The sequence below is a fragment of the Loxodonta africana genome, chromosome 5 (assembly GCF_030014295.1).
Source record: "Loxodonta africana isolate mLoxAfr1 chromosome 5, mLoxAfr1.hap2, whole genome shotgun sequence".
NCBI classification, from domain to species: Eukaryota; Metazoa; Chordata; class Mammalia; order Proboscidea; family Elephantidae; genus Loxodonta; species Loxodonta africana.
This window is the reverse complement of record NC_087346.1, coordinates 115066131-115081641: the sequence shown is the minus strand read 5'-3', so window position 1 is coordinate 115081641 and position 15511 is coordinate 115066131. Positions and strand designations below refer to the sequence as shown.

General features: G+C 38.5%; 1 protein-coding gene across 4 annotated transcripts in view; it reads right to left on the bottom strand.

Moving 5' to 3' along the window:
- Positions 1–15511, bottom strand: part of ATP8A1 (ATPase phospholipid transporting 8A1) — a 256187-nt gene that overhangs the window by 42043 nt on the left and 198633 nt on the right. For all 4 annotated transcript variants that reach the window (XM_064285868.1, XM_064285867.1, XM_064285869.1 and 1 more), the window contains 4 exons: positions 14327–14401; positions 14100–14222; positions 10791–10869; positions 1729–1790 (listed from right to left, as the gene is read on the bottom strand). In XM_064285868.1, coding sequence (XP_064141938.1) covers positions 1729–1790; positions 10791–10869; positions 14100–14222; positions 14327–14401 — 339 coding nt within the window. The remainder of the gene's footprint in view (positions 1–1728; positions 1791–10790; positions 10870–14099; positions 14223–14326; positions 14402–15511) is intronic.

Here is a 15511-nt window from a genome sequence, read left to right as displayed (position 1 = left end):
TTATTGCTTTTTTTTTTTTTTAATAATTTTTATTGTGCTTTAAGTGAAAGTTTACAAATCAAGTCAGTCTCTCACACAAAAACCCATATACACCTTGCTACACACTCCCAATTACTCTCCCCCTAATGAGACAGCCTGCTCTCTCCCCCCATTCTATCTTTTCGTGTCCATTTTGCCAGCTTCTAACCCCCTCCACCCTCTCACCTCCCCTCCAGGCAGAAGATGTCAACATAGTCTCAAGTGTCCACCTGATCCAAGAAGCTCACTCCTCACCAGCATCCCTCTCCAACCCATTGTCCAGTCCAATCCATGTCTGAAGAGTTGGCTTTGGGAATGGTTCCTGTCCTGGGGCAACAGAAGGTCTGGGGGCCATGACCGCTGGGGTCCTTCTAGTCTCAGTCAGAGCATTAAGTCTGGCCTTATGAGAATTTGGGGTCTGGATCCCACTGCTCTCCTGCTCCCTCAGGGGTTCTCTGTTGTGTTCCCTGTCAGGGCATTTACTGCTTATTTTATGGGCCTGTCTATTGTTTGAGTAGAAGGCGGTCTCTAGGAATGGCTTCAGTGTCAGGTTGGAAGAGTGTTCTAGGGCCATAATCTTGGGGGTTCCGCCAGTCTCTGTGAGACCAGTATGTCTACATTTTTTGCCAGCTCTGTCTGGGACCCTCTGTTGTGATCCCAGTCAGAGCGGTTGTCTGATTAATTTCTAACTTATTCCATCAAGTATTTGTATATTTCTGTTTTTGCAATCATGTTGTATAAGGTCAAACCACAGCCTCCAGACATACTTTTGTTTTTCTCTTAACTACTTCAGTGAGTTGATGTCAACAGAAAGGAGACACTGGAGATGCCAAAATGCTGAATCCCTCTGTTACCTACAGACCTTAGCTTTCTATCATTCAGTTATTTACACACTTGATAGTTAAACACCATATAATAGTTCTTCTGCCAACTGAATCAGTCATACTGATAGCCCTTTTGTATTTAGAACAGTATGCTGCCCTCCCATACACTGGAGGCTTTGTCAGGAGTGGGGCACAGGAGACAGATGAAGAGCATTGGGCGGGGAATTCAGAGTTGAAGGTTGGAGTAAACTTTTATCGGATACTAATTATGTGACCTTGGGCATTAGCAGTCAAGTAATGCTTTTGACTTTTAAGGGGGAAATGGTTTTAAAATGTTTTCAGCTCTTTAATGACAGAGATGGACTCACACATCTGAGTATCCTCCATAAGCACATAGCACATTGACTTACAGAGTGGCTTCCATGCCTTGCACCAGTTAAGGGTCCCAAAGCCTGGAGACTTCTCTCCCATTTTAATTGTCATGAGACTCCAGAATAATTATACTGGTTACAGGCCCAGAATTAGCTTGATAATATTTGCTATAAAGTTTGGGAAGCAAGAAAGCATTAACAATGGGGCTGACAAAATTGAGAACAAAGGGACAAGAAAAGGAAAGCCCAAACGGGGCACAAGGAGTAAAGAGGGAATACTGAAAACAGTAGGAACCGAGGTCCTCTGATGTCAGTGAATCCAAATGATATTTTAAAAACCTAACATAAAATAATCTTTGGAAGTCAAAACAGCTTATTTCATCATTAAAGGAAAGTGTAAACAACCCTTAAATACAGAAATGTATACATTTAAATGGCGGGGGCGGGGGAGTGGGGAAGAGAACGTATGAAAAGATGCCCTTTTACATGCAAAGGAGGCAAATGTTCTCACTCACAGTGTAAACAAAGTTCCCCAGCAGCAGATAATCAGAGGTTTTCCCGTTTCCAAAGGCAGTACCTGTATGAGAAGAAGAAAGGTTTGTTAGAGAAGAAAAGTAATGTGCTCCTCTTAGAATCCTTTCAAAGATAAATGAATTTAGAAAGCATTGTAAAAAAGAAGGAAAACCAAGAGACACACAACAGAGCCAGAAATGAGGTTACTTTAAAAAACACTTTAAGAAGTCTGATGGAGTTGCTATAAAGGCGGGCCACAACTTAAAACTTTAAATTTCTAACAGCCATGATGAAGAAAGCAAGCTGACTTGATAACTGAGTCTCAGGGTCTACCAAAAACAAAAACAAACTAACTGTTCTATCAAAGCCCACTGCTTTGGGCATTAAGACAGGACAAAGTAACTCTGAACCCTAGTGAGGAACTTGTTAACAATACGGATGAGAATCTTAGGGAGCTGTCTTACTATCTCTCAATAAAGTTGTTGGCACTGGACCAGAAAGGATTCATAAAAGCTACTCACAGAGGGCCAGGGAACACCAATGATTCCAGGTATCTGGCCCTTTGAGGGTGTGCCTGAATTCTGGGGTATATTTTAAAGTCTTCTGTTATCCCAGCAAACCGTGGTGGCTTAGTGATTAAGAGGTATGGTTTCTAACCAAAAGGTTGGCACTTTGAATTGACCAGGTGCTCCTTGGAAATTCTATGGGGCAGTTCTTCTCTGTCCTGTAGGGTGGCTATGAGTCAGAATGAACTCGACGGCAACGGGTTTGGTTTTTGGTTTAGATGAAGTGAGGAGTCCCTGGGTGGCGACAGTGGTTAAAGTGCTCAGTAACTAGTCAAGTTTGGAGGTTTAAGTTCACCCAGAGGTGCCTGGAAAGAACGGCCTGGTGATCTACTGAAGAATCAGCCACTGAAAACCTTGTGCAGCACAGTTCTATTCTGACTTTCACGGGGTTGTCATGAATTGGAATTGACTCCATGGCAACTGACACTGGCAGATAAAGGGAGTAGTGGTTAACAAACAAAAACTTATAATTACTAATAAAAAATCAAATAAAAATATAAAAATAACTGAATAACTTTTTTTTTTTTTTGAAATCACTGGTAGAGATGAAAAATTAAAAACCCATGGTACGGTGTAATACAATATTTTATTTATGCACACATTCCACAGTACTGTTCAAAGCCTAATTTATTAGGACAAAGTGTGTTAGTACAAAGTATGGATGAGACAGGCAGAGTGGTGTTGGTATAAAGGGAAAAGACAGTGGGATGAGTTCTGGAGACACAGCAGGCTTGGTTCTGTTACTAGCTGTGTCATGCTGGGTTATTTATAATAGATCCCCAAGATGGAGTAAAGCTACCTACCCTTGAAGGGTTTTGAGTTAAAATGAGGTTACAGATGTAGAGTACTAAGCACAGTGCCTGGCATGTAGCAGGTGCTCCATAAATGCCATTAAAAAAATTTTTTTTTTTTTTATTTTCAAGTCTTTGGTTAAAGCAGCCAGGAAGGGCTGCTTAAGTCAGGCCATGGTGTAGCCCATAAAACTAGGAGGTTACCTTTCTCTACGGGGTATTCTGTGATTAAGGATATAGGATCTGATGTTACATCCTTTGGCTATGTTTTGTTCAAACTTATAAATGTCTGCAATTAATCCAACCAAGTTGGAAATCTACAAAATAACAGAAGATTTCTTATGATTACTTCCTGCCTTGCATGCTTCTGCTATGTGGCATGCTAGTTAGGTGCCTTGGCCAATGTAAGCAAATTATCAAAAATAATCATATTTGGTTCCAACCAAGTCTTGCAATTACCATTGGTTAGAGTCAGAGGAGGCTGAAGATTCATGTCAAGATCACACTGAAGGGAAAAAAAAAAGCCTGCTGCTGGGGTAGGCAGGTTTAGCATTTGGTTGATTGAAGCAAATCAGTAGTTTTTGTATTTTTTTTTGGTCTCTGGACTCATTTGCATTCTTAAAAATTTATTGAGGAAAACAGTTTTTGTTTATGTGGTTTATATCTGACAATATCAAATTAGAAATTAAAACAAAAAATTAAAAAATACTCACTGAGTTATCTAAAAAAACAATACCCAAAACATAACACAAACAACTTTTATGAAAAATGACTATTTTCCAAAACAAAAAAATTTAGTGGGAAAAATCAGCATTGTTATATATTTTTACATTCTCTTTAATGTCTGGCTTAATAGGAGACAGACAGGTTCTCATATGTTGTTTTGGTTGAAATTTATGCAGCAGATTCAGCTTCACGGAGATATGCAGTTATAAAGGGGAGTAATTTTTTTTCTTTTTAATTGGACTTTAGATGAAGGTTTAGAGAACAAACTAGTTTCTCATTAAACAGTTAGTACACATACTGTTTTATGACACTGGTTAACAACCCCACGACATGTCAACACTCTCCGTTCTCAACTGTGGGTTCCCTATTACCAGTTTTCCTGTCCCCTCCTGCCTTCTAGTCCTTGCCCCTGGGCTGGTGTGCCCCTTTAGTCTCATTTTGTTTTATGGGCCTGTCTAATCTTTGGTTGAAGGGTGAACCTCAGGAGTGACTTTATTACTGAGCTGAAAGGGTGTCCATGGGCCATACTCTCAAGGTTTCTCCAGTCTCTGTCAGGCCAGTAAGTCTGGCCTTTTTTTGTGATTTAGAATTTTGTTCTACATTTTTCTCCAGCTCTGTCTGGGACCTGCTATTATGATCCCTATTAGAGCAGTCAGTGGTGGTAGCTGGGCACCATCTAGTTGTACTGGACTCAGTCTGGTCGTTGTTGTTGTTAGGTGTCGTCGAGTCAGTTCCGACTCATAGCGACCCTATGCACAACAGAACGAAACACTGCCCGGTCCTGTGCTGTCCTTACAATCGTTGTTATGCTTGAGCTCATTGTTGCAGCCACTGTGTCAATCCACCTCTTTGAGGGTCTTCCTCTTTTCCGCTGACCCTGTACTCTGTCAAGCATGATGTCCTTCTCCAGGAACTCATCCCTCCTGACAACATGTCCAAAGTATGTAAGACGCAGTCTCGCCATCCTTGCCTCTAAGGAGCATTCTGGCCGCACCTCTTCCAAGATGGATTTGTTCGTTCTTTTGGCAGTCCGTGGTATATTCAATATTCTTCACCAACACCACAATTCAAAGGTGTCAACACTTCTTCGGTCTTCCTTATTCATTGTCCAGCTTTCACATGCATATGATGTGATTGAAAATACCGTGGCTTGGGTCAGGTGCACCTTAGTCTTCAGGGTGACATCTTTGCTCTTCAACACTTTGAAGAGGTCCTTTGCAGCAGATTTGCCCAATGCAATGTGTCTTTTGATTTCTTGACTGCTGCTTGCATGGGTGTTGATTGTGGATCCAAGTAAAATGAAATCCTTGGTGGGGGCCATGGTAATTGTTTTCATAAGTCCTTTGGACTAATCTTTCCCTCGTGTCTTTAGTTTTCTTCATTCTCCCTTGCTCCCAAAGGGGTGAGACCAGGGGAGTATCTTAGATGGCTGCTGACAGGCTTTTAAGACACCAGACGCTACTCACCAAAGTAAAATGTAGAACATTTTCTTTACAAACTATGTTTTGCCAATTGAGCTAGATGTTCCCTGAGACCATGGTCCCCACAGCCCTCAACACAGTAAGTTGGTCCCTTAGGGAATTTGGAAGTATCTATGGAGCTTCCACATGGAAACCCTGGTGGCATAGTGGTTAAGTGCTACGGCTGCTAACAAAAGGGTTGGCAGTTTGAATCCGCCAGGTGCTCCTTGGAAACTCTGTGGGGCAGTTCTACTCTGTCCTAAAGGGTCGTTATGAGTTGGAATTGACTCGACGGCACTAGGATTTTTTTTTTTTTAATGGAGCTTCCAGTAGCTTGCCTTATGCAAGCTATGCTGGCTTCCCCAGTATTGTGTACTGTCTTACCCTTCACCAAAGTTATCACTCACCTATTGTCTATTTAGTGTTTTCCATCCCCATCCTTCCCCTCCCTTGTAACCATCAAAGATTGTTTTTCTGTGTCTAAACCCTAAACCTTTTTATGAGTTTTTATAGTGGTGGTCTCATACAATGTTTGTCCTGTTGTGATTGACTTATTTCACTCAGCATAATACCCTCCAGATTCATCCATGTTGTAAGAGGCTTCACAGATTCATCATTGTTCTTTATCGCTGCATGGTACTCCATTGTGCATAGGTACCATAGGTTCTTTATCCATTCATCTGTTGATGGCATCTACGTTGTTTCCATCTTTCTGCTACTGTGAATAATGCTTCAGTGAACATGGGTGTGCATATGTCTATTTGTGTGATGGCTCTTATTTCTCTAGGATATATTCCCAGGAGTGGGATTGCTGGATCATATGGTATTTCTATTTCTAGCTTTCTAAGGCAGCACCATATCATTTTCCAAAAATGGTTGTACCATTTTGCATTCCCACCAGCAGTGCATAAGAGTTCCTTCCAATCTGTCCACAGTCTCTCCAACATTTGTTATTTTCTGTTTTTTTGATTCATGCCAGTAATGCTGGTGTGAGATGGTATCTCATGGTAGTTTTGATTTACATTTCTCAAATTTTTTTCTTTAATGGCTAGTGATCATGAGCATTTCCTTATGTCTGTGAACTGCCTGAATGTCTTCTTTGGTGAAGTGTCTGTTCATTTCCCTTGAAGAGGAGGAGTATTTTAACGATCTTTTCCAAATGTGGATATTCTTTGATGCTGTTAGGTGATGTTGAGTTGGTTCTGGCTTACAGCAATCCTATGCACAATGCAAGGAAACACTGTCTTGTCCTGTGCCATCCTCACACTCATTGCTATGTTTCAGCCCATTGTTGCTACCACTATGTCAATCCATCTCACAGAGGGTCTTCCTCTTTTTTGCTCATCCTTACCAAGCATGATGCCCTTCTCCAGGCACTGGCCCCTCTTGATAACATGTCCAAAGTATGTGAGATGGAATCTCACCATCCTAGCTTCCAAGGAGCACTCTGGCTGTACTTCTTCCAAGAGAGACTTGTTTGTTCTTCTAGCAGTCTATGGTGTATTTGATATTCTTTATCAATACCACACTCAAACGCATCAATTCTTCTTCAGTATTCTTATTCATTTTCCAGCTTTCAGATGCATATGAGGTGATTGAAAACATTATGGCCTGGGCATCTTTGCTTTTCAACACTTGCAAGAGGCCTTTTGCAGCAGATTTGCACAATACAATACACTGTTTGATTTCTTGACTGCTGCTTCCATGGGTGTTGATTGTGGATCCAAGTAAAATGAAATCCTTGACAACTACAATATTCTCGTTTATCATGATGCTGTTTATTGGTCCAGTTATAAGGATTTTTGGATGAGGTGTAGTTCATACTGAAGGCTGTAGTTTCTGATCTTCATCAGTAAATGCTTCAAGTCCTCTTCTCTTACAGCAAGCAAAGTTGTGTCATCTGCATATCACAGGTTGTCTGTGAGTCCTCCTCCAATCCTGATGCTGTGTTCTTCATATAGTCCAGCTTCTCGGATTATTTACTCAGCATACAGATTAAATAAAAAAATAGGTATGGTGAAAGGATACAACCTTGATGCACACCTTTCCTGACTTTAAACCATGCAGTATCCCCTTGTTCTGGTTTAACGACTGCCTCTTGTTCTATGCACAGATTCCTCATGAGCATAATGAAGTGCTCTGGAATTCCCATTCTTCTCAGTGTTATCCATAATTTGTCATGATCCACGGAGTCCAACGCCTTTGCATAGTCAACAGAACACAGGTAAACATCTTTTTGGTATTGTACTGTTAGCCAAGATCCATCTGACATTAGCCATGAATATCCGTCATTCCACTTCCTCTTCTGAACCTGGCTTGAATCTCTGTTAGTTCCCTGTCGATACACTGCAGCAACAGTTTTTTAATCACCTATGTCAAAACTCAACAAGTAGCAATTTTTTTTTTTTAAAGGTTAGTTGCAGCACGGAATGTGAAATTACATCAGTGAACTTTTTGTACTCTATTACATTAAAATCCATTAGTCGACCTTGAACGTTGAATGGATCTCTTACCCATGGTCATTTGAAAAGTATTAGTTCACCGAGTTATGCTGATCTTCCATATGTTGACACATTTCATTACACAATATAAAAATATCACTTTAGTTCACATCATCCTCGATGTTCCGAACAGTGTTTCAGTCGTGGGAAGTTGTGAAAACCGTGGTGGTAGATACAAGTTTTCCAAAATCCAGGTTTTTGCTTTAAAGTTGAAATTTTATTACTGGTAATAAATATTGTAAGCTGTTTTCCTTGAATTGACTGGCTCACTTCGTTCATTTTTGAGAAAACGTCTGCCAGATTCCCAACTCTGAATAATCAAGTTTGTCTGTCATTCTTTTCAGTGAAAACGGTTCTCTGTGAAAAAAATGGTTGGTTCACTTCGCCACTCAAACAACCCGGAAGGTGCTGCTTTATCACACTTTGGTATGCAGCAGAGGTGCTTGACACGGACTCCCCATTTTGTCATGCACAATATTAATAATATGTATACCTGGGTGATGCAAACAGTTAAGCACTTGTTTACTAACTAAAAAGTTGGAGGTTTGAGTTTACTCACAGGCTCCTCAGAAGAAAGGCCTTGCGATCTGCTTCTGAAAGGTCGTAGCCATGAAAACCCTATGGAGCCTGGTTCTACTCTGAAATACGTGGAATTGCCATGAGCCAGAGTCAACTCGATGGCAGTAGGTTCGGTATCAAGGCTCAAGATTTAATAAAGGTATTACTTTTTACTGCTTCATCAAAGACATGCGTAAGTGAAACTGGCTTTTTTTTTTTTTTTTAAATGTGAAAGCGTGGTGGTAAAGAATACAATGTCGACTACTACAGTGGTGCCACTGTTTGAGCTAGGCACCAGCAGATTTATCTATCATTGCTTTTGAATCATCAGTGAAAAAGACAAACAATGTCTTGGTAATATAAAAAATTTGAAACGATAAAATTTTGACCTCACAGACTCCCCCAAATCTTGGATATTCCTAAGGGGTTTGTGGATCACACCTTGAGAATTGCTGAGGCAAGTGAATAAATGAACATTTAATTTTCCATTATATAACATCTCTATAGTTTTCTGTACCCTCATCCTTCCAAAAGCTACTAAAACCCAAACCTTTATTTAAGAATGAAAAATAAGACAAAACAAACAACTGCAAAACCCTCAACACCAAAAGGGTAAAAGAAACTTTACTTTCAATGTCATTCATCCCTTAAGAATACAAAGCAAGTGTTCTTTGGACTTGACCTGATTTGGTCTTATAGGCAGTACCCCTTGTGTAGCACCTATGCTGAAGCTGAATGAGCAGACAAATGCAAGAGGAGACCTAGGGTCTGCTCTCCAGGAGCTAAGGTTACTTAGAATTCCTTTAAAAGCCCGTCACTGCTAAGGTATATTCCTTTAAAACCCCATCACTGTTTGGCTTGAGCTATTTCGGATATTAGATTTCTTTTCCCTAATTTAGAATGTTGAAATAGCAGTTTACTAGATGGACATGCCTCATCCTTCATACCTATATTGATTTTGCATCTTGAAAATAAACTTTTCCCAGAGAACTTCTCTAAGGCCACAGTATCCTGAATTTCAATATCCCATTGCTCTACAAAGTGGAAACAATATGAATGTTTATTTGCTGATGAATGGATGGATGAAGTATGGTATAGTCATCAAATGTCAAGTCTAGGACATGAAACCACTGCCTTCTCTGTAACACTCACTCACCTCATTCAATCTGCATGTTCTCCTTAATTTATTGACAATTTACTGAGAGCCCTAGGAATACAACAGTGACTAAACTGACAATTGCCTGCCTTCCTGGGGCTTCAATTCTAAGAGAGGAGAAATAGAGTAGAAAATAAACAAATATATCATACCCTCGTTAGGCAAAAACTGAAGAAAATACAGGATGACACAGGGATAGATAGGGTGAGGAGAACATTGGGGGCAGACAAGGTGATCTGGGAAGGCCTCCTGGGCAGAGACCTGAGGGGACTGAGGGAAAGAGCTTCCCGTGTATGTAAGAGAAGAACAAGGGGGCAGCAAGGATGTCGGCACTGGAGCAGTGTGAGGGGAAAAGCAGATGAAAATCAGGTCTGGGAGTGAGCCAGGTCAGAGCTGCGGATTTTGCTCTAAATGTGACAAAAGTCTTTGTGGGTTCGGGAGGAGGGAGGCACCTGGTCTGATTTATGTTTTACAAGGATCCCGCTGGCTGCCTGTGGAAAACAGAATGTAGGTGGGCAAGAGCCCACAGCACTCTCTTCTGTTGGCAATTATGAATGCAGAGACAGTGAGGTACAGCCTGTACTAAGGACTGACACATCCCTGAGCGGAGCGTGTGTTATATTTTAAATTATTGTCATTTTGGAGCAGAGGCACTGAATGGTTGCCTGTCTTCCCTGCAATCTCTAGGAGAGGTCTGCCCTGGGGACACAGCAGCACTCACTTAAACATCACAGGGATCTCATTTCCAAAGTGGCTACTTAATCATTTTTATGTATATAGGAAATATACCATGATCCTCTCTCTCAAAACTGACAGAATAAAACCACTCCCTCAAAATGAGGAGAGAAAGTGCTTACACTCCATGATGAATATAAAGGCATTAAAATCCCATTCAAACCTCAGCTCAAGTGTACTTGAAAATACCAGCATGTCTGATTAGGTTCAATAGAAAGAGCTTGATACAAGTCTCAGAGGTATAATAAATAGATGACATAAAATATTAGCATTTATTATCTTCCAGCTGTACATCAACAGAGGAAAAAACAGCCCTAAAAGCAATTCTCTCCAAGTTTGGAAAACATGAGAAGTAAAGAAGAAAAGCTTTGCATATATTAAATCACTTTGCTCCCAAAGGAATAATAAAAATCTTTAAAGTGTGTACAACTTTGGGATGCATGCATTTTAGGTTAAGGAAAATACCATAAAACAAAAAGCGCTGCTATACTTTTTAACATATATTGACAATGAGTTATTTTTCCAAAAAAGTTAAAAGTCATCTCTTAGCATTCATATCCTTTCTACTTACCATACTGAAGGGCTTTTAGTGGAAACCAAAACAGAATAACTGAGTGGAAGAGGCCATTTAAACAATGAACCCAGAAAACCTGAGGGAAAACAAAAATCCATGAGAACCCATTTGCGATAAACTAGCTCTGTGAACTCTGACCTTTCTTTTTATCTGTGAGCTAGATTCAAAAAACGTGTTTCTGTCGGGCTACCACTGTGAATTAATAGAACTGACAGACACTTTCTGCCTCTTAGACCTTCATGGGTCATTTATTTATTTTTATGTTTCTCAAAATGTTTTTTCAGCTTCACTATAATTTTCCTTCTAGTTTTTAAAAGCCAAGCATCAAAGTTTAGAATTTTCCCTGAAAAAGAAAATACAATTTAAATAAATGCAGATCATTCAATTCCTTAAGTAGGGCTATTTTCATACTTCTAGAATTTTTAGAATAGACTTTTGAGAAGACTGTAGATGGGGGAAACCCCTACTTTCTCTTTCCCATGTGCAATAAGACAATAAACTTTTCAATGTTAAGAATAGAATGCATTATCTCTCTTCTCTTTCTCTCTATATATACATATATACACACATTATGTAATAAAACATCAAGTATTACATTTAAATTGTATAATTCCTTAAAACTAAGCACTATGTTTGGGGCCATGTTTATAAAAGGCTTTCACAAATTTTTAGCACCTGTCAATACCAAGTTTCATACAACTAGAACATCATTAGTAGTTATTACTTTCTCATATCAATGGTATTTTAAGACCAAGAGAACAAGTGGCTGGTACTTTCTCTGTAATGTGGAATTGAAAGATTAAGTTATAGAAAACCTGTTTAAAATTCTTATGTCCCTCTGAACAATTACAGTTTTGTCATTTAAAAGTGCTTCTTGCAAACAAAACTTATGCTAAATAAAATTGGCATGTATTAATAGTTTTAAGCTGTTCAAACAACTGAAATTAAGTTGCCTGCCTCCCAAAATTTTCCAGTGTGATCTCAATCTCCTTTGTTAGCTCGCTCAGGCACATTGCATTGTATGATCCAATTTACGCTCCAATACATTACACATTTGAACTTGTGTTACTCATTAACCTTTGTCTCTTCTCCTCACTATGTCATTACCACACGTTTTTATTTGACAGAAAGCACAGGTGGGTGCAAGAAAAATTAGTTCTACTTTTCCATTTTCCTGACCGAACTTATTGTCACATGCTAATCCTTTAACCCCTGTCATGACCTCAGAACCTCTGACCCTTTTTACCATAACAAACGTAAGCACCATCATTCAGGATAACAATGCTTCTATACTCTGGACCCACAACAACTGCTGTGTATACAACTATGCATCTTGTAGCCACTTGTTCCTGAATTTTAAAACACTTATATGGGGTTTAACCAAAGAATTTTCATTGACATAGTTCGAAAAACCCATAAACCCTAAAAAAAATGGTTGGCAACTTGTGTAAATAAAATATGATAAATATTCAAACAGATAGGAGAAAGAACTGCATGCTGTATTTTGGCTGATCCAGTGACTTTTCTAAATACGTGGGCTCTGCATATAATGAAATACTTTTTGAAGAACAAAAGACCAGCAAAGGATACAAAGAATGATGTTCTTATATTAAAACTATACTACCTGCTACATTCTTTTCCTAGCCACAAAACTGTGTCCACGTTGCCATGGGCAAAGGCTTGAGAGCATGATGAAAGGATGTGGCTTCTCAGGGGTGGCTTTGGGTAATCCTGTGAGGATCAATTTATGTTTTTAAGTAAGAGTGACATGGCCACGTTTGTGGCTCGGAAGGTAACTCCCGAGATAGCACTGTGGAGACTAAGCTACAGTAGGTGGTGACCTGTGGCTGAGTTGATGTAACTGTCTAGGTTGGGGAGAATTATAGTTAGTAGACCCATAGGCCCGGAACTTTCCTAATTCCCAGGTTAGTTTTTCAGGGAAACAAGAGCTCATAGTCCATTGTATCTGCCTCAATTGTGGCCTTCCATCATTCGAAAACCCCCAGCATAGGTAATGAAAAACATGACAGCAATGCAGTGAAATTTAATAAACTGGACATCAGAAATAAATCCCAAAGTAAAAGCACAGACGTGGTATATTATTAATAGTAAAAGAGACCACTTAAAAAAAACTCTTCAGAGCCAATGGCGTAAGTCAAAGAACCCTTAAATTTTTTTTTTTTTTTTAATTAATCAAATTCAGTTATTTAAAATAATGTTGTCAAGTTGTGTGGACACATGTATGCGTGCACTCAGGAAGATCTAGACTCAGAAGAATAACCTCCTGGCTATACACGCAGCACTATCACTTACGGCACCAAGACACGTGTTGTACTTTATGCTCTTGGTATACTGAGAATACACGTCACTGGATAACTTTATGAATTAACAAATATTAAAAATATCTTACATTAATTGTCCTACACTTGAAACGCTGAATTTATGCCAAGTCTAAGGAATGGTAACATGCTAATAAATGTACACACTCTTAAACAGGAAAAAGTTCTGTGAAGGTGTAAGCATTTGCTGCTTTTGTAATACTAACAACCATATGTTACAGTTTCAAAATGGCAGCTACCTCAATTGTTTTAAAGTTAATTTTTTCCCTCACATTAAACAGAAACCTGGATTATTAACAAATTATCAGTGGAAATGCTTTAAAGTAAAATATCCAGAAAATGAGATAATTTTATCACTAGGATGAATAAATTCCACGGATCACAAGAGATACAATCACCCAGGGCTCATTATATAGCATGTAAACTCAGAGTACGACTTTAGATAAAATGCTAGAAGTTTTAACATGTATTTTTAGTTCTAGGGCTTAGAAGTGCTGAGTACTGTGACTATGTAAGCTACTTCCCAGAGACTATGATTTTAAAATTCGAAAAAAGGAAAATGTTATTTCACAAAGCAGAAAATTAATAAAGAGTGAAAAAACATCCCTCTCCAAATGTAAAGACAGTGATTATCAGTTCTGGATTACTGACCCCGGGGAAGGGTGAGCGTTTCCCCATGACACAGCAAAGACAAAGAGTCAGAGGACCAGAAGTCACCACTTCTTTCTACCAGACCAGCTTTCCTGCAGCCTGGCAAACCCCAAAACATTGTGGTTGCATTTTACTTTTATAACAAAACAAACAACTCTCTCAGTCCATCTTAGAACTTTAAGCAAATATGACTTGCCATGGTTGGCACCCTGGGGTTATTTCAGGTTGGAGTTCTTGGTTTTGGAAGACCAACTGCCCATAGGAATTGAGACAGTAAAGAAAACCCCATCGAACGTGCTTCAGGGTGCTGTCTTACCTTGGTATTGAAGTCCAGTGCATTCTGAGATGTTTTGTATAATTCAGGATACTTCAACATATTCTCTTTTCTGCATGATCTCTCAAATATTCCAAGAGTTAAGGGAGGCATAGCTGTAAACATCTAAAGTGTACAAACTGGTCATTATGCCAAGCAACCAACCACAGTGTGAATCCTTATTGCAAAATATTCAACAAAACAGGACAAATCAAATGTTTGAAACTTACCACATTATAAAGACCTATACACCATCTTTCAAAGAGAATCTGTCCAGAAAAGCCATTAACAAAGGCGAACCAGATCTAGGAAGAAAACAACCCAAGCACACAAAATTAGAACATAAAAACATGAATGCATTACTTAGAATCTATATTCAAACATCACATATTAGCAGCATTAACACATTATTTTTATAACCTCTTGAAAATGGCATTTCTTTACCTTTTAATTTAAAGGATGCTTTTCCAAGTATTTTGTTCTTTAAGCCAGAATTTATTCCACTTGCTGAATCAAAAAAAGAACTATATGAACAAGCAATGACAGATGGAAAAAAAGTAAATGCAGCCTTGTTTCTAAAAGGCATTTTCGAACTTTGTTTCTAAAGGGCTGTTAAGTTTTTAGAGCTTCAATTCTCTTTTAAAATATCTATTATTTTTTATTATAAAAGTAATACTTGCTTATATAGAAGATACAGAAAACAAAGTAATAAATTTCCTGGAATAATACAATTACTGTTTTCCTCTGCATTGGTTGTATTCATATATATTCACATAGTTCATCTACATAGTCACAGATTTACCTGACTGGAAATCTACTGCATAAAGTGTCAGAGCCTGCTTTGCCTCCCTTAACATCATCTAATACACATTTCTTTAAGTTGGTACATATTCTCTAAAATGATGTTAACAGATGTATAACCTCTACAGTATGGATGTAATTATTTTCAGGCTATTAGCTTGCTTCCAGTTTTTGCTATTAATTTTAAACCAAAAACTCTTGTGCAGAAATCTCATATATCTATATATCTTAGGATGGATTCTGAGAAGCAGAATTAGTGAGTCAAATTCTATGAGCATTTTTATAATTCTTGATAATCACTGTTGTCATCAGAATATTACATTTGAGTTAAAACTATTTTTAAAATTAAATTTTATGCTTGATCAAAGTAAATCTTTACTTATATATATTTGTGATTCTCTTAAAAACCTTAACTTTGGATACAACAACCAATAGAGAAATTTTTCTCTAACATGTTGAAACCAAATGAAAAATTGAAATGAATGTCAGTAAATCAATAATACCTACATTATTAAAAAAAAAAAAAAGACCTAAATTATAATTAAAAATCAGACAAATCTGAAAGAGTAAAATGGCTGATCCAGCAATACGATTACATAAACACAAAAGCAAAC